Source organism: Parasteatoda tepidariorum, chromosome 9 (genome assembly GCF_982258835.1).
Source record: "Parasteatoda tepidariorum strain Cologne lab strain chromosome 9, Ptep-v5.0, whole genome shotgun sequence".
Lineage (NCBI taxonomy): Eukaryota > Metazoa > Arthropoda > Arachnida > Araneae > Theridiidae > Parasteatoda > Parasteatoda tepidariorum.
The window spans coordinates 4,903,195-4,923,924 of record NC_141763.1 but is presented as its reverse complement, the minus strand read 5'-3'; the positions used below and the strand labels follow the sequence as shown (position 1 = coordinate 4,923,924).

The following is a 20,730-nucleotide window of genomic DNA, read 5'->3' as shown; positions in this document are numbered from 1 at the left end:
GGTGCTTTTTTATATTCGTGGTTTGTAAAAAGTGCTTAATTTTCTATCTTTTGTATTTTCTTTTCTATCTTCGCCATGTCAACTGTCTTTCTAAATTACAAAAAAAATGCATGATTTTTATAATTTCTCTGAATTTTGTTTTATCGGAATTTAGTTATTTTATCACGATTATATGATAATGTTTAATGATAATGTTTTTGAATTTTATTGATTTTATGTTTGTAAATTACGAACTTTAAACGATAGAAAAAATTATTTTAATTACTGCACTGACTGTAATTGTGATTTTTTTTTTTTTTTTTTTGAAAAGTGATTAAAAATATTTTTTGAGTGCTTAAAAAGTACTTAAAAGGTGCTTATTTTGTGTTGAAAAATCTGGTTATGCACCCTGATGGGGATACTTATGGAAGATATTTCATCTGTACTAAACTACAGTACAGAACCATTCTTCCGGTATTCAGAAAACGGGAAATATTTTGTTCCATTTTCCCACCATTTTGTTAACTGGAAAAATTGAGGAAAAAAGCCGAAATTTGACTCATCCTTGAAGTTCACTAGAGGAGAATGTGTGGGGGGGTATTTTTCTCCCCATTGTCGAGAGAAGAACTTCAATATTCGTAACCTTGAAGATCTTTAAATGGAGAGGGGGCAAAAAAGGGATAAATGTTTTATTTTCTGTCAATTGGGTATAATATGAAAAAAACACAACTACTTCGATTTAGTAGGAACAACATATGACGCAATGCTAAACGAATGGAATTTAGTTGTTGTTTATTTAGTTATTGTTATTAGTAGTTGTTGTTATTTGTTTTAGTTGTTGTTGTTAATTTAGTTGTATTTAGTTTCAATAACTTTTCTTTATAATGCAATAAAATCTGGCGAGCAGCTATTTAAACAATCGAACACTTCGTTTGTTTATTTGTGGCTTGAAGTTAGGCTCGCAGAAAATGCCGTTCATGGGTTAAATTTAGTAGGAACAACACAACCTGTGACGTAGGCTATATTATACCCAATTAAATATTGCTTATTTGCTATCAATTAAGCATAAAGTAGTTGCAGGCTGGTTTCGTTTTCTCTTTGATTTCCGAGGAAATGAAATGCATTGCTCGTGCATATCAGTGAACAGAAGAAAGGGAAATAAAAAGAAAAATATATCCCCTTACTTTACTAATAAAAAAGTGAAATGGAAATATGTGAACGGTTTAAATACGGCTATTCATTATTCGATTATAAAGTAGAAAAATAGTTAAGCTGAATTTAATCATTTAAAAAATAATCGGAAGAATTTTTTAAATTGTAATTTAGTAAATTATAAACATAATTGACTGTTGCTAGTGGGAGAAAAAGTACAAAAACCATCAAGCTCTGTCTGGACTACTACTTCTAAAATTCATAATTCGTCCAAATAAATATGTATAAATTTTTATTATTCATCATCATCAATGGCTCGGCAACCCAGGGTGGGCCTTGGCCTTCTCAAGAAGTTTTTTCCAGGCTAACCTTTTTTTTGCAAGTGTTTTCCAATTTTTAGTTTTTAAGACCAAAAGGTTTTTCTCTGGGCCATCTATCCATCTCAAATCCAGCCTGCCTCTTTTTCATGTGCCAACTGGTCTAGCCTTGAGAACTCTTTTTGTGGCACGGTCTTCGTCCATTCTGATAAGGTGACCTGCCCATTTTATTCTTTGTCGTCTATTAAAGTTAATGATGTCGGGTTCGTTATATGATTGATAAAGCTCTCGATTTGATCTTCTAAGCCACGCACCATTTTTTTAAATTCCTCCAAAAATACTTCTATTGTTGGTGCAATTAAATGATTCTAAAGAGACTTATAAAACATTTAATAGAATCCAAATTTGAGTCATCTGTTTTTTTTTGTTTTTTTTTAACGCACTATTTAAAAAAGCAGCTTAAATATTAAAAAATGGTAACATTCAATTAAAAACGCTACAAAGTTTTACCACTAATAATAAAACGAAATGAAATAATAAACAAGTATAAATCTTTTTCTAAACTTGGATTCTGTTAAATTTAGAATCTGAATTGAAAATTCAAAAATTGAAAACAGATAGTGTCTAAAAGTAAAATGTTGGATTTGTAAGCCCTGAGAATTATCATTGTCAGAGAATTCCTCCATTTTTCATAATATCGTAATTTGAGCAATTGGGGATTAAAAAATATCCAATTTTTTTTTGAACCGACCATCATTAGGTGCATCTTCAAAGTTCTTCTATTTTTCTTAATCGTTTCTGAGTGTTGTCAATTGGATGTTCCAATTCAGGAACTTGAAACCTTAAGAGTTATGCCTCAAGAGTTTTGGAATGTTGGAATTTTTTTAATCCACTTTAGTTACTCAGTTTCATTATCCTTTATTTATTATGACAAATTGTTTTATAATTTCGGACTAGAGCACAATGATTGTATATTTTCTCTTAATATATTCATGGTACGTAGTGTTTTTAAAAAGTGTGTAAAGGTGCTTATTTTCGATTTTCAGTATTTTAAAAGCCCGTAAAGGTGCATTTTTATGGGGTGTTTTTAAAAAGTGCTTCATTTTTCCTTTTCGAAAATGATATTTTTTCTTTTCCATGTCTATTTTCGCCATGTATTATGCAAAAGCGTTCTTTTCACATTGTTCTACTCAACGTTTTCACAATTCATTCAACCACAATCCATTTAGGCGTACCGTTGGACTATGATTCATTGGACCAATCATTTTACATGTTTGATGAAAAACTTGCGAGTCCAGAATAACAATTGTTAACAGGTTTGTTGATTTAAATTAGTTTGATTTAAATCAACTGATTTATATGTATGTATGTATGTAACATAAAAAGCTTCTATTAATCTTTTTATGTTATTTTCTCTGCTATAAAACAACTCCTAATTAATTTTTTAAATCGAAACACTTTCTCATACTTTTAAAAAGCCACATCCTGTTCCTAAATCTATTTTTGACTCAAGTATGCATGATTATAAGTAAAGATATTTTCCCCTTTAATCTTCATGAGAATCACTCGACCTATTTCATGAACCAATAGTAATTTCTGAAACATCCCTCTTTTCCCTAAATAGAGACATTTTTGGATTTTTTAATGAAAAGATATTATAGCATTTTTGACATCTTTTGAAATCTGTAACACATAACAAAATGTATCTTTAAAGAGAAAAAATATAATTTAATACAAGACATTACATATTTATCAAACGTTGAGAACTATAACCCCTTCTAAAACCACACTAATTAAATCTAATGTTTTGATTTTATAAATCCCTTCCTTCTAAACAATTCGTTTATTTTTTCCCCTCAGTAGTATTGCAATTCTCTCTTTTCCTTTTTTTTTTCATAAACCAAAAGTAATTTCTAAGATTTCCCTCTTTTCCCTAAATAGAGGCATTTTCGGATTTTTTGCAAGATTTTCCCTACCAAAAAGACTGATTGTCGATGGAGTTAACTTAACTTTTCGCTCGTCATCCATTTGAAAATGATCAAATAAACTAATTTTGCTTTCATTAAAATCCTGTGTCTGTTTTCCTGCTAGTTCCAACTGCTATATATATATATATATATATATATATATATATATATATATATATATATATTAATAAACATTAATTTTTTTCACAAAAAAATACAAATTTTAATTAAAATTCTACCTTTTGATTGAAAAAGCATGGAATTAAAATCTACATTATATTTTATGGGTGGAAAATGCATATTTCTAAAGCTTGAGGTTATCTTAGAATGAAATTACTCTAATATACCAAAAATAGGGTTTTAATTCTCTATTTCATTTAGTCTTTAAATTTTAATCCTGCATTTGTTTCAGAATAGTTGCTGTGCATTCAAAGCTATGTATTATAATAAAAAAATTGTTTTAGGTAGTTAAAGCTTCTTAAATATTGTTATAATATAATATTAATTTAATTTTTATTGAACATTCATAAAGTTTTTTTTAATAATAAATTAAAGTTCTTACAATGTATTTGAATTTTTTAAAAAAACCTGATTTCAATCAAAAAAATCTGATTTTTTTTTTTTTTCCTTAAAAAATCAGATTTTTTTTTCTTTAAAAAATCACAAACCCTGGTTAACACGCAAAATGTATATAAAATGTAGACTAAATGAAATAGAGAATTTAAACCCAAAAATAGGGTTTAAATTCTCTTTTACATCTAGTCTTTAAATTTCAATCCTGCATTTGTTTCAAAATGGTTGATATGCATTCAAAACTATGTATTATAATGAAAAAAATTTTTTAGGTAGTTAGAGCTTTTAAATATTGTTATAATAGAGTTTTAATAATTATTTAATTTTGATTAAACATTAATAAAGTTATTTTAATCATAAATCAAATTTCTTACAGTGTATTTGAATAAAAATCAAAAAAGTCTGATTTAAATCAAAAATATCTCAAACCCTGGTTAACACGCAGAATGTTTTTTTACATGTTCGCCATTTTCAATAATGAACTTGCTCAGGATTCTGCTTACAAAAAAAATTTTTGAAGTTCCATCTGCGTTCTATGTTAATCTTATGCCAACTCTACTGAATTTTCCAGTAGACTACTGGTTTTTTTCCAGCTTCTCCTGGTCTACTGGTTTAATAAAAATACTCCTGGTTTTTGTACATTTTAGAAAATTCCCTAAAATTGAGTAAGTTTCCTAGAAAAAATCTCTTTTGAAATATAATTTTTGCCCTGATTATTGCTTAAATATTTAAATAAGTATTACTAATATATAATGAAGCGACCCTTATTTATAGAAATCAGTTAAAAAAAATTTTCTTCTAAAATGTTCAGTTTATTATTATTCAGAACTACCTTTTTTAAATTAATTTTAAAAAATCTTAATTATTTCTTATGAATTTTATGCCTATTCAAAATTACGAGTAAACGTAATTCACAACATCTCAAGCATATTTAATGCCAATCATGACCGGAAAATATTGCAGTTTTTCTATTTTCATGTCTATAAAAATCCCTAAAATTCCCTGTGTGTAAATTATTTAACACATTTTGCAACAGTTATCATGAAATTTATATTATTTCGTAAAATCTACTGGATTTTTGCCTATCTATGTTGGCAGCTATGCATTATATTAAATAGATATAGCTGTTAGTCATTGCTCTATTAACATTCTGTTAAATGTATTTTATTCTAATAGATAAATATAAATGTATTTTCTTTCAATTGTAATACAGAAGCATGAAAGTGGAGCGTGATAGTGTGAATTCCGTGTCTTTCAACCCAGATCCTCAGGAACCTTATTCTGCGATGCTGGTAGCTGCATGCCTGGGCGTGGGACAGAGTAGTCACGACCTGATTGCCAGAAACACTACACTCATGCCTAAAATGCGTGGCCTCCCTTCACTCGTCTGCCTACTCTTCTCACCATTCGCAGAAATCAGGTATCTTGACACAAAACTGGCAGCAGTTTGTGCTTTTTTTAATTTGTCATCATAGTTGGTGAGACACAGCCCAATGTGGGCCAATGCCTTCCTCTAAAAATTTCTCCATGACGACTTCCGTTTTATCTTTGATCTCCAATTCTTTTCATTAATGGCTAGAAAAATCAGACTCCACCGAATCGGCCCGTCTCAACTATGGCCTTCTTGTTCCAGCAGGTCTAAAAGGCATTATCAGTGAATTTTTTTATACTGGAAAAACCTGGAAAAGTCGGTGAAATTTGTATAAAAACCTGGAAAAATTATGGAATTTCAAAGAAAAGCTAGAATTTTTCTCTTAATTTAAATTATTTTACCATCCATTATATCAACTTTTATTTAGACATAAATTTATAGTAAAGAAGTTGAAATATCATCAGCTCAGCAATACCTTTCTTGCATTAAAATTCTCTTCATTATTACCCTGCTAAACTAGAATGGCATTTCAAACTCTTTTATGTTGGGAGAAATCTTTGACCTCTTTGGAGATTATGGGACTTTGCAGTTTAAGAAAGGCAAAAATGTGGAAGAAAGAATTAGGATATTTGCTGCTGTTTATAAAAGTAGCATTTTTTTTAAAAAAAATCTTTTAGTCTGTGGGCTGAATTCCTTAATTGTTGAAGTTTGTTCCGATGCTTCAGGGGTATTTTTTTCTTTTAACAAAATTATTCAAAATGTTTTAGTATTTTTAACTTAATAAAATTCTCCAAAAAATAATTAGTTATAATTTAATTAGAGATTTTATCTTGCACTCTTTTTCTGAAAGCTTTTGTCCAATGAAAAATTGTAAAAATTATTGCATTGATGCTGATTTTCTGGATTTCATGATAATTTTTATTTTGAAACTTCCGAAATTGTTTCTCCTTTTTCCCTAAAAAGCTGACAAAAACCATGGAATTTATGGAAAAAATATTAAATGATATATAAACTTAGAATGGAGAAAAAAAATTATTTATATTTGTTTATTAGAAAGAAGGAAAACAAAACTTTTGTTCTGCAATGTACAGGGACAGGTTTCAAGTTGGGTGATCAGATGACCAAAATTTTAAACTTAATATTAAGTAAACTAGGTATCATTTCCATGGTAAAAAATTGAAGATTTAGAAATAATGATTTTTAACTGATAAATATCAGTTTTCAATAAGACATAGACTGTTAAATGAAAGGCAACATCATTTGAAATTTTCAACCGTGGTAAGGTAATCTGTAACAAAGTACAGTTTTTTTTTTAAAAAAATTCACACTAATAATAGAAAATGGAAAGAATAATAATTAAAGTTAACTTTAACAAATCAGGTTATCTTGCACAAATATATAGAAACATTTCTCAATTGGGTCTTACAAAAAAAATTCTCAATTTTTGAAACTATGCTGTACTTTAAGCTATTTATATTATAACTTAAAATTGATCGATGAAGTTTTAATATATTTTTTTTAAATTTTATTTATTTTTTTGAGGTAAGCATCTCAGTTTTAATTTTTTTAGTAACAATTTAATTTCATATAGAACATTTTTAAATCAATCATTTTGCTTAGAGCTTGAAAAATGTATGTATTTAGAGAAAAAATAATTTCAGAACATTCTGTAGTTATTTATTTTATTTTTTGTGTAAAGAAATTTTTGAACTTATTTTTTTATTTTGTGCTGCGACAAAAAAAAAAGATTAAGAATCACTGCTGTAGAGTATGTGTCTGCTACTGAGTATATAACTTATTTACAGGGTATCTGCGCACCTAAATGCATCAAATCTAAAATGTAGCAGATACCCTGTGTTTACATGGATGTATGTTTTATCGCCTTCTTTTTCTACGAACAGGATCAATCGTGAGAGGAGTAGATACACAGGAGTTCTTTGTGGCTTGGGTTATGATCCTCGTAATGGAGACCCAATATACCCTGATCACGATATAGAATTGCCATTTGACATTCGAATATCAATGGAGGACATTAGCGAGGTGAGTTTCCTCACGTTATTAAACAAGTTTTCTTCTTATTGCCAATTTTTTGGAGGGGAAAAATCAACAAAATTGCAAAAAATCAACATATTTTTTAATTTTATTAATAAATACAAGGAACTAAAATATAACACACAAGTTCTAAATTGAAATTTGAATTTTTTTATGTGTAAAAAATTTTTAATCTACCATCAGTTTACTATCCCAAATTATCTCGGGGCAAATGAAAAAAGTTAAGTATGAGTCTTTGTTTATGTTTGCATCTTCATCATCTGAAAAATCATCTGCATTACTTTCGCTCACGAACGCCTTTTTTTTTTTTTACTCTTTTTTTTTTCTATGTAAGTTCATCAACCATCGTGTATATACAATTGTTCGAAACAAGTTTGCAGTCTCGCAACTCCTAAACAAATATTGGCAAATTTCCAATAACAGCAGATTGTTATTACTTTTCGTTTTGCTGCCGGACAAATAAAAATGTGATAAAACAAAAGGTATTGACGAATTGTGCTATGCCCGAGTTTACTCGGTATAATAAATATTTGCAATGTATAATTACCCGAGTTAACTCAGGATAATAAATATTTGCAATGTATAATTACCCGAGTTAACTCAGGATAATAAATATTTGCAATGTATAATTACCCGAGTTAACTCAGGATAATAAATATTTGCAATGTATAATTACCCGAGTTAACTCAGGATAATAAATATTTGCAATGTATAATTACCCGAGTTAACTCAGGATAATAAATATTTGCAATGTATAATTACCCGAGTTAACTCAGGATAATAAATATTTGCAATGTATAATTACCCGAGTTTACTCAGGATAATCAAGAAAACGGTTGAACGAGTTTTCTTTTTGTCAATATAAAAATATATATGCTGTCTAATCTTGTTTTAGCCAATTCCTGGAGACCGAAGCAATTGCTACACAATGATGAAGATCCGTTATACCGACATTAAGAATTTCAACATTAACCCAAATTATTTTGTTACAATGCAATTGCATTTAAAAAAAATATTGCATTTAATAACAGTTTTGATGTATTTGTGCTCTACAAGTAGAAAATATCAAATCAATATTTTAAAAACTCACAAAAACAATTGAATTAAAAGGAACAGTGGATTTATCTTTGCAATATATGCGTACCCGAGTTAACGCAGGATAATTGGAGAAGCGATTGAAGCAAATTAATTTAGGATTCACTGAAATGTTATTAATTCACAGATTCTTATGTTCTAGATAAATGGCATAAGAATGGGCGTGAATCTTCTCCTCCACAGCCAGACGGACATTCTTCAATACGAATCTCACCAGACTCAGAACATTCATCAACAAACCAGAAGGACCATTTTACAGTAATGCTCTCTCAGTTACTCTAAAAAGTTATACTTTATCTGTTGTAAAAGCTGGACTTCTGAGCCCCCGCTTCAATTATTTTCAGGGTATCTGCGCACCTGGAAAGTCATGGATTTTGGTTGCCGAAAAATCTAATTTTTAAAATGGAATTTACCCCCCACCCCCAATTTTATGGTGTTCCGAATATCTCAATTTGTAACAAAATCCCCACTCACAGTCATATTTTATTGAACAATAAAATGTTTTTATGATGTTTTTTAAAAATTATGGTGTTTTTTCAGAAAATGAAAGAAGAAAACATTTCTTGAGCGAATTATCTTTTAAACTTCTGTGATTTCAGAATTTTTTATTTTATCAATTTAAAATTCTAGTTGAGGCTTCAAGTGCTGCGCATATTGCGCATTTTGCTCCAAATCGGTATATTTGCGCATTACTGCGCAGAAACGACATTTTATGTTAAATTTGCGCCGAATCTGCGCCAAAAATGTTTTGGGGACCAACTAAACATTGCCAAATTTTAATAGCAAAAGAAAATTTTTTCTCTTGTTGATTTCATCGTTATTGATGTACCATCGTCTTCGTCAATGGAAAGCTAATGGCCTTCTTGCGCTATTCTATTTATAGATTAGTACCATGATCCTTGAATTAACTAGGGGACCATCCACTAAGTACATAATTTCATGTTGATCCTCAGAACAGTCAAGAATCACAAAGCTTCATAACCTCAAACTTTCTATCTCCGTTTTATTCATGTAATTAGATAAAGATAAGATTAAATAAGGATAAGAACTAATTGAGTTTCATAACTTAAATTTTTTATCTGAGGGACCATCCACTAATTGCAGATTGTTTTTAAACAATTATTTTACTTTGTTACTTTTTTAAAAAAAATATTTTTTTTACTTATTGCATTTTATTATTGTATTATTACCTTCAAAATTTTCAGTGCTCTTATTTTGTTTTAGGAAATAACTTAATAATATTTAGAGGCAAGATTTTAAATAAGTATGAAGAGAGGGGTTTTCAATATTTTAAATGCAGCAAAAAATCTTATGTTTTTCAGATTTGTCATTCAAAAATACTTTAATTCATCTCTTAATGATTTGATTTAAAGCAACTGATATAAAAAATTTTAATTATCACAGATTTGCTAAATATTATGAGTGTAGGGACAATATAATAATTTACTTCTGAAAAATTTTTTTAGCTTCAATACTCATTGTATTTGCATTTAAAAATTATTTAATTTTTTTTAATCATTTCATTAATGCAGTACTTTATAAGTAACCAATTTTAATAAAAATTTATTAGGGGCCATTCACTAATTTACATTTGTAATATAAATTTATTAAAGTTTTCTTAATTTGCTTAATTCTTTACATATTTTTATAAATTTGGTATGATCAATATTAATCTTGTTAATGTTGTGTTGAATATACTATTACAAATAACATTTATTTAAATTTTAATAAAATTACACTCGATAACCTTAAATAATAGTTAAATTAATTAGAGTTTTGAATTACCTTTTACGGAATTAAATAAAGTAATTATTAATTTAAAAAATAGTATGAGCCACTCAATGTTGAATTTATTAATTTTTTTTTTAATATCTCGGCAATATTAAATAAATTTTTAGGTCTTTTCCACACTGAAACACCATTGATTCACTTGCTGTATGATGAAATGGTGTTCCTAGTTAAAGCAATGTTAGGGCGTTTTTTTAAAGAGTTTTGGTTTTCATGTTTGTCAGGAAAGGACTTAATCATTGGATGTAGAAAACGCAGAAATTTGGCAAAATTCAAATTTAATAGATGTTTGACTAGATACCACAAAGGTGATGACATCCTTATCTTCTTCAGAAAAAAAATTATGTATTTAGGTGTCAGATCTTTTTACTTGGCATGCACAAAACATTTATTAAAAGCATTGCCTCTAAAAAATAGGTCACTGTGCCCTCTTAAAGTGTTGCATCCTGTAATGAGAATGGAAGAAACTTCTATTAAGTCAATAAAATATCTGGCAACAGTAACCCCATCCATTATAAAACCTGGAGAGGCATCTTTGTTACTAGATGAAGGGGGCAAGGTTACATGGGGAACCAGAAGGTTATTCTTCTGACTCAAATGAATATGCACAAATTGATGTGTTTTGGAAAAACTATTTTGTGAAGAAAGATAATTTGGGAAATATCAAATATCCTCTTATAACAAAGCTCTATTGTGCGTACCACATGGGAATGCCGATGTTAAAAGAGGTTTAAGTGTGAACAAAAAGCTACTTGACAATAATGCAAGTTTAAATTTGCATAGTGTTAATGGTTTGAGAGAAGTTGTGTCACATATCAACAAAATAGGGGTTTAAATAACTTTTAAGTTGACAAAGATATGATTAAAGTGGCTCGTGCAGCATTTAAAAATTATTCTGCTCGACTAGAGGTTGAGAAAAAAGAAAGCAAAAAACACTGAAACTGAGGAAAGCAGATTGAAAGCTGCTGAAATTTATTTGCAAAAAAAATTGAAGGCTTCTCAAGATCTCTTAGCCGCAGCTGAGAAAATATTAAAGATGGGTAAACTAATAAAGACATGTCGATTATAGAAAGCGGACGGATCCTCTTATCTGAGGCTAAGTCGAGGATAGCAGAATATTTAACAGCATTGGAAGGTACCAAAAAGAAACTTAATTTGTTAATGCAGGGACCTTCAAAAAAGTGTAAAAAATAAGATATGTTATTAATGGACAAAATTAAAAATTCTTGTTATTAAATTCTTCTTTTAATTCTATTTATTAAATATGCTCCAAATCTTTGTTTTGCTGCTCCAAAATTGCTTTTTTGTTGCTCCAAAGATACTCCAAAACCATGTTTTGCCACTTGAAGCCCTGAGAAGCAAGCCACTTATTGGCAACAAAAAAATTTAATTCGGAAATGAGAGCAGAAAAGTCAGGAGTATTTCTTTCCTTTCCGATGAACAGGAAAAGTATCTTTAGAACATAATTCTGCAGAAAAAAATATTTACTTTTGTATTTTTTTCAGCTATTTTATTGCTTCAACTCTTTCTTTACTCTATTTTGTAAATTTAAAATCTGTAATTATGAAGATGCAATGAATAACAGTTTTGATTATACCTTTCATTTCAATGAATGTTATTATAATGCGTTTTTAAATTTATTGTTGTGTTATTGTCAGAGAAAATAGTGACTTCGTTAAGTCATGAAAAATTCTTGGAATTAATCATGGAAAGTCATGAATTTGAAAATCTAAAATGTAGCAGATACCCTGTGTATCCAGCTTCCTTTCATGTTAAATGATAAGCAGCTTTAAAATTTCATGTTAAACATGTAAAATACAATAATAATTGATTGATGACTCACAGGACAAAACATGTGTATCATGTTAAGCGATATTTTGTTTAATGAGGTTCAACTTTGAACTTTAAGGGGTCGCAGTACCCAAAATATCAAGAGAAAAATTTTTTTGGTTATAATAAAACTTCAAACTATTTCAAATGCACTGGGAAAAAAATCATCTTTCTATCTGCATTTTTAAAAAAGTTACGAATTATTTTAGATTGTCCTAATACAGAAACTTGCTCAGCAGGCAGAATTTAAAGTGCTTTTTCTCATTGATGATAATTTTGTGTTTTAATCTTAATTAAATCCCTAAGGAGTTTTTTCTATTTAAGATAAAGCTCTGAAGTAAACTTAAGTATAATGCACTTATTTAAACTGTGCGTGGAATAAGCATTTTATGAGGTACTACAATTTTTACATCATGTTATATATACCTAATAAGAATTTTTAGCCTTTTTTTCTACTTTTTTTACAAAATAATCAATAAAAAATATTCTAATTGATATTTCAGCAAATGAATGCACAAAATTGTTAAGATGAATATCGTAAGCACTAAGAGAAAAAAAAAATTTAAATATGTTAAAATAAAAAAGTTTTAGGAATTTAAAAATTTTATTATTTTTTTAAGATAAAGTGTTGATTATAAGTTAAATGAGCATGTAAAGCATCCACAAAATGAATGATTATACCTTTATTTAAAAAAATTGTTGCAAAGTTATTGTGACCCCCAGGACTTCAATTATTGCTCATTGTAAGGTATTAAATTATTTGATTTTTTTCAAGGCTACTTGAGAGGCAATGGCAGCCCAAAGAACCTGAATATAGTAGAAATCCTCATCGGTGGGACCAGGTGGAATCTCATTTGCTACTGGAGACTTCGGTCAGCGAGAGTGCCGATCATCCGGACGTTCTGCCATTACTGAAACCTCCCAGTCTTGTTGTCTCCAAGGGGACGCAAAAAATGTTGGATCACTTGGATCATCTGTATTCGTTCGTCGAAGACATAACGTGAGTCCTTTGTGTTGTTTCTATTCCTTTGGTTATGATCATCTCTTTTAGCAGTTCCCCTTTTACTATTCATCACTACTTGTTTTGAAAATATTCAATGTGGATAGAAATACAGTCGGCCCTGTATTTAACGAAGTCGCTAAATCCCGATAATAAGTTCGTTATATCAGGGTGCATAGCGTTTTTAAAAGGTGCTTATTTTCTATTTTTAAAAACCCTTAAAGATGCTTTTTTCATTGGGTGTTTTTAAAATGTGCTTAATTTTCCCTCTTTCGAAATAATATTTTTCCTTTGCTATGTTGATCTTCACTTCGAATTATGGAAAAAGTCACAGTTCACATTATTCTATTCAACGTTTTCACAATTAATTCAACCCCAATCTATTTCGGCATATTGTCACAGGGTTGCCACAGGCTACTAAAATGCAACTATTTGCTACTATTTTCAGCCTTAGGGCCTATGGCGACTTTTTTTGCCTGAAAAGGTTAAAAAAAGCAACTATTTTCAGGAATAGGCGACTATTAGAAGACTTTTTTTTTTACTCTTGGCGAAGTTTTTTCGTTACTTTTCAGAACGTTAATAAAAGAAAGCAAACTTAAAAGCCAAAAAAAGCAACTATTTTCAGGAATAGGCGACTATTATGAGATTTTTTTTTATCTTGGCGAAGTTTTTTCGCAAAAATGAACGTTAATAAAGGAAAGCAAACTTTTATACAATCATTTATTTCCAAAGAGCCATAAATTTAAATTTCCATTGGATTTAATAAAGTACTTGTTATATGCTCTCTCTGAGGCGCAGTTTTGATATTTTTAATTTTTTTTCCTTCAATTAACATTAATATTTTATTGTAATTAGACTTTTATTTAGATATCTATTTTCTAATATGTATACCTTTTATATTTGTACAAAACTTTTTTTTAATTGGAGCATAGTAAGAACTGGGTGATAAATCGATGTATCTCGAAATAGCGATTTAACGCATATATCAGTAGGCTGATATAGTGACTTTCGTTTTAGGCGATGCATCAGAAATCTGATTTAAGCCGCCGGAATCAGATTACAATCGCGGTTTAGCGATTTAATATGCAAAGATCCTTGACTAGACTGACGCTGTTACCGCACTATCGAAGACGATTTTGATTTCGTCGAGCTGCAGGGATGTAGATAGCGTTTCGCTATTAAGATGATGTTAGTTTCGTGATGTTGAATGACGAAGATTGAATTGAATCAGAACTCCTAGCTTCATGCGAGGATCAGCGTTGTAATATAGAACGCAATGCATAGTTTCTTTATGTCCATTTTTATCTTTGGGATTTTGCTTTTTTTGAAGATTAATTTCAATGGAACTTAAGTCATTTTGCTATCGTTTTGCATTTTATTTCGTCGGAAATAATTGTCGGGTTTCTTGTAAATTATTTTCAGTGAGACTTTTGCAGCAATCGTTTCGTTCTGCATTATTTCATGCCATTTTTTTTTGTCTGGGTTTAACGATTCTTGTCAATTATTTACTTTGCTATTGCTGCACAATCGCTGTTATCTTAAATTTTCTTTCTGAACTCAATAGATCAAATCATTGATTTTTTTCAATTGTTTATTATTGTAAGCGATACAATTTAATAGGGGTATTTTGTATTTAACTTTGTTGTAAAAACTTGGTTTTTTTAAATTTATTAAATGTAGTTAAGTATAATAATTTGATTGTTTTTCAACCAATAAATGCTCAGTCGTTTTTAATTATAAAAAAATTAAAACAAAGCTTACCTTTATTTAATTTACTTTTATTTTTAAGAAAATGAAAACAAAGTTTTAAAAAAATTTGGCTATTAGTTAAAACAAATTTTTTTTTAATTAAATAAAAAGTTTAGTAATGTTTTGAAGTTTTTAATAATTTAACATTAGTACTTAAAGTATTTTTTAAAACTTTTTATTAAAATTCTTTCAATACTTGTTTGTTTTATAATTTGTTCGATAGTCAGTATCATTTTTAAACTAATAAATCTTTAGTTGATTTTATTTTCAAAAATGAAAATAATAAATAAGTAAAAATATTTTTACATTTATTAATTACACAATTTGACCATTAGTTAATACTACTTTTTATTATTTTAAATAAGTAAATAAAAGGGGGCTAATAATGTTTCAAAAGCATGTTTTTTTTCAACAAATAATAAAAAATAAAAAAAAATTTCTTAAGTGAACATTTCTTTGGTTTGTTTTCCACTTTCGTTTTTTTTCTTCTTTTAATTTTTACTTCATGTACTTAAAATGATTTGTTACAGTATTATTATTTTAAACCAATGAATCTTAAATCCTTTTTAATTTAAGAAAAATGAAATTTGGGTTTGCTTTTACTTTAACTTCTTTATTAATTTAATTGAAAAAATTAAGCAATGATATTGATGTCATAGTAGAATATGTTTAGAATTAATATTGTCTTTTTTACTAGATTTATTCCTTTTTATTTATTTTAGATTCATTTAAAGATTTCCCATAGGTAATTTTTGAACAAATGCTAAATTGCGATACATCACTATATCGGGATGTCTAACTGACGATGTATCACGATTTAAAATTTCTGACATCACCCAGTCCTAATAATAGTATTTGACAATTAAGCTATAATTTTAGTTATTTGGCTACTATTTTTGATAAATTTTTGTTCCTGTTCAGGCAACTATTTTCCTAGTTTTAGGCAACTATTTTCATGCTTGAGGCTACTAAAAACAACTATTTTTGTTCATTTTTTACTGTGGCAACCCTGTTGTCAGTCCGTAGCGTATGAAAACGCCATTCGTTTTACATGATTTAAAATTTCATGATTTTTGTCAACTGCCAAAAGGTTCTTTGACATGACAGTTAAAAGAAGATAACATAGTCAATTGTCAAAAACTTTCCAACCCTGTGTAATATTTTTTTAAAGTGTTTAAAAATATTTTTTGAGTGCTTGAAAAGTGCTTAAAAGGTGCTTATTTTTTGTTGAATAATTTGACAATTCGTTAAATAGAAAATCATCTTTTGAAATATTTAAACGACACAAAACAGGTTTCAAATTCATGAACACTGGACATAATTAAAATAAGCAATGCATGCACCTTTATATTGTAAATTAGTATCTACTATTTCTTTATAAATCTTAACCATGAAAGAAATCTGCATGGAAAGCAAGAATAGAGCAAAACATTATGCAGTGTTATACAATCATGCTATATACATTTTCAACTAAGAAAAGGCTAAATTTAGGTATAAAATTATAGGTGCATTTATTAAAAAAGTAATTTCAAACATACATTACCACATGCGTTCTTAAGTTTCATTGCTAGTGATGAAACCCGTAATTTGAATTGAGATTTTCGTTTGAAATGCAAACAAAAAGGGAAAGGGAATTTACTGCTTTCTCTAAGATAATTTTTAGAGAAAACAGTAATACATTTCATAAAGCAGTGGCTTCGAAAATTAATTCAAGGTCATTTCCCCATGAAATGAGTTAACAAGTTTAAAATGTTCTGAAATATTTTGGGAAATAGGGAGATTGGATCTCAAAGAAAAGTTCGTTAAATAGGAAATTCACTTCTCTATTGGAAGTTATTTTACGAAGAAATTTCCGAAATTTTCTTGGTTCCTTGAAAAAATTCGCAAAATGGAAGTTCGTTATATAGAAGTTTGACTGTATATGAATTTGCTATGGGTGTATGCTCATGTTAAAAAATGAATAAACCCTGGCAGCAAAATGACTTTTGCTTTTATTGGGCCAATAGTCATGAATCTCGGCTCAGTAATGGTTCGAAGGGCCTTTATTATTCCAATATCGGCCCTATGTAGAATTTTCAGATTCACGTGATATTTTCTATCCATTATTTAGCCATTGTAGGCCCTACATAGGCCATTCTAAAACCAATATTAAAAAATCCGAACATCCCAATATTGATTCCTCGGTGCACGTTCTTATACGGGTGCGTAACATTTTTAAAAAGTACTTAAGGGTGCTTGTTTTTTATTTATGTTTTTTAAAAGCCCGTAAAGGTGCTTTTTTCATCGGTGTTTGTAAAAAGTGCTTAATTTTCTATCTTTTAAGGAGAGATTTTTTCTTTGCCATGTCAATTGTTCTAAATTACAAAAAAATGCATTATTTTCACAATTTTCTCTGCAATATTTATCAGAAACTAGTTATATCATCATGATTATGTCAAGTTTTTGAAAATGTTATTGATTTTATGTTTGCAAATTAAGTACTTTAAACGTTAGAAAAAATAATTTTTATTAATGCACAAATCCTAATTATTTTTTTTTTCGAAGGTGATTAAAAATATTTTTTGAGTGCTTGAAAAGTACTTTAAATGTGCTTGTTTTTTGATTGAAAAAATGGCTATGCACCCTGTTATAGATTCATATTGAGCCAATTTCGAACCAAACTGGTAAAACTGTTGCTTCTCTTTGCACTAAAAGGAAAGATCAATGGAGAACACAATTTGATACATTTTAATAATGTTTCTGAAAGTTACTTAATAGAAATATTATTTTTAAAAAGCATTAATAAGAGGAATGGTGTATGAAATTTTTTCTTTCAAATTTAAACAATGCCATTGTTCTTATCATCCAATTTAAGGATCTTAGAAACTTTTTAAAAATTGATTTGGTAGGGGGAAATCTTGTTTATTATTTCATGCTTTAATTTTTGATTTAATAAGTTGGTTATACTGCAATTTTGGCTTTTATAATAGGGTGCGTTGCTTTTTTTAAAAAATGCTTACAGGTGCTTATTTTCGATTTTGGTTATTTAAAAGCCCATAAAGGTGCTTTTTTCATTGGGTGTTTTTAAAAAGTGCTAAATTTTCCCTTTTGCAAAATGAGATTTTCTTTTCTTTACCCTGTCGATTTTCTCCATGTATTATGCAAAAGCTTGATTTTCTCGATGTTCTGTTCAACGTTTTACAATTCATTCAACCGCAATCTATTTCGCTGTACACTCGTTTCATAGCGTATGAAAGCGTCGATCATTTTGCATGTTAGATGAAGTACTTGCGAGTCCGCTTGTGCATCCACTGAGCTGAGTTCAGTGAGATTATTGCTCTCTCGTGAGCAACTCTGCTGCATTTTGCGCGATATTCTCAATTTCAGGCTTCATTTTCCACCCTTTGAAATTTAACCGAAAAATCTCTCGATCTTTTTATGGTGGCTAATATAATCAAGAAAAGAGTTCTTTGTCAGAAACTAGTTATCTTATCATGATCATGTAAAGTCCTTGAAAATTATTTTCTTAATGTATATAGTGCTTAAAAAGTACTTAAAAGGTGCTTATTTTTTGTTGAAAGATTTGGCTACGCACACTGTATTATGTAACAGTTTTAATAAAATTGTCTCCCCTTCACTTTAGGACTTCCAAGTTGGCATTTATAGAATTGTTGTATTTTAATACATTACTTCAAAAATATGCCTTTTCTTTTTACTCTAAGCATATATATATATATAGATACAAACTGTGTCTTTAGGATTTTCTGATTTATTATATAATATAGATCTTGTAAATCATCATTAAACAGAGGTGATTGTATTCCAGGGATACCCCGGAATAAAAACTAGAAGCAGGACATGTGATTTTTGCACGAGTATCGCAGAATTCCGCTTATCTCAATACCATTGGTTCTCAGACGAATCCGAAAAAATTTTGATGCCTTCTCTAAATCCCGTTAACGCAACATTTACGTACATTCTTCCGTCAATTACATGAAGAATCAAGTCTTACGCAATTCTTTCGCCATTTTATTTGATTGGAACTGCGCCGGAATCTTCTAATATTGTGATTCTCATTCATGCAATTTTAATATCAAACATTGATTTTGGAATCCACCTGATTTAAAGCTACATGTTCTGATTCGTATTCACGCAATTTGAAAATCGTACATCGCAATTACGATTCACGGGATTTAAAACAGAATATCGCTATACGTATTCACGCAATTTGAAAATCCAATATCGTGATTCTTGTCGGAAGTAAGTTTTTTTTGTGAATTAAAAGGTGTCATATTCTTCATTAGTTACTGTGAAAGATGTCATATTTTTTAGTAGTTACTGAAAAGGTGTCATATTTTTTAGTAGTTACTGAAAAGGTGTCATATTCTTCAGTAGTTACTGAAAAGGTTGCATATTCTTCAGTAGTTACTGAAAGGTGTCATATTTTTCATTAGTTACTGAAAAGGTGTCATATTCTTCAGTAGTTACTAAAAAGGTGTCATATTCTTCAGTAGTTACTGAAAAGGTGTCATATTGTTCATTTGTCAATATAAATGTTAGTTCAAAAAGTTATGTTAAACATGAAATATGTATGATATATAAATTGATATCGATTTTTTGAACATCAGGGTCACTCTGTGACACAATTAAGTTTGTTAAATTATTATTAAATATAATTATAAATAATTATAATAAATTTAATAATTATAAATTATTATAATTTGTTTTTAAGTTATTAAATTAAGTTTGAAGGTAAGTTATTTCTTAGTTAAATAAGTTATTCAGTTTGGCACGATTGTCGAAACTTTTTCCCTTTCGAGTTCAAACTCGATAAAAGAGTCATTTTGAGTAACTGTTACTTAAAAGAGTTTTGATTTGTTTGCAGGAGCAGAGATTTCGAACTCATCCGCTGCGAGCTCTGCTCTGTCGATGTTGTTTCCAAGCGAGATTTGCTGGTCCACCTAGACAGCACAGCTCATCAGAGGAGGGAAAGGAAAATAAAACTAAAATAACTGCGGAATGTTTTGTTCTGTAAATAATCATATCATCAGCATTGTTTTTCTTTCATTTGTGTACATAAACAATTATTGTCCAAAAATAAAGAGTCATTCTCAATATTTTTATATTATACATGGTGAGTAACGTTCTTAAAAAGGTGCTTAAAGATGCTTATTTTCGATTTTCGTTATTAAGAAACACTTAAAGGGACTTTTTTTCATTGGGTGTTTTTAAAAAGTTCTTAATTTTACCGTTTCGAAAATGAGATTGTTTTCTTTACCATGTCGACTTGTGCTATGTACTGAATATCCACCCACCTGGAAAGTCATGAAATTTGGTATCGAACATGAAATGTCATGATTTTAACTATTTTTTAAAAAAAGTCATGGATTTAGGTCACCAAATTTTCAAAATTAATTTTACCCCTCCCTCTAATTTTATGGTGTTCCGAATATCTGAATTTTTAACAAAATCCCCACTCACAGTCATATTTGATTAAAATATAAAATGTTTTTATCATGTTCTTTGAGAATTATGGTGTTCTTTCATAAAATGAAAGAAAAAACATCATTTCTAGAGTGAATTATCTTTTCAACTTCTGTGATTTCGGAATTTTTATTATTTTTTTATTTTATTAATTTAAAATTCTAGCTGAAGCAACCCAGTCATTAGCGAATTTTTTTTTAAATTCCGAAATGAGAACAGGAAAATCAGGAGTATTTCTTTCCTTTCCGATGAACAAGAAAAGTATCTTAAGAATATAATTCTGCAGAAAAAGAACAAGAAAAAAAATTATTTGCTTGTGTATTTTTTTTTAACTATTTTATTGTTTCAACTCTTTTTTTTTTCTCTGTTTAAATTTAAAATCTCTAAATATGA

At 28.8% G+C, this 20,730-nt stretch overlaps 1 protein-coding gene across 3 annotated transcripts in view; it reads left to right on the top strand.

The window, feature by feature from the left end:
- Positions 1-19,983, top strand: part of spn-E (tudor domain containing 9 protein spindle E) — a 124,792-nt gene extending 104,809 nt beyond the window's left edge. For all 3 annotated transcript variants that reach the window (XM_087150694.1, XM_087150692.1, XM_087150693.1), the window contains 5 exons: positions 5,202-5,408; positions 7,262-7,400; positions 8,650-8,765; positions 12,901-13,125; positions 19,739-19,983. In XM_087150694.1, coding sequence (XP_087006820.1) covers positions 5,202-5,408; positions 7,262-7,400; positions 8,650-8,765; positions 12,901-13,125; positions 19,739-19,865 — 814 coding nt within the window. In that variant the 3' untranslated portion in view covers positions 19,866-19,983. The remainder of the gene's footprint in view (positions 1-5,201; positions 5,409-7,261; positions 7,401-8,649; positions 8,766-12,900; positions 13,126-19,738) is intronic.
- Positions 19,984-20,730: the final 747 nt, after the last annotated feature.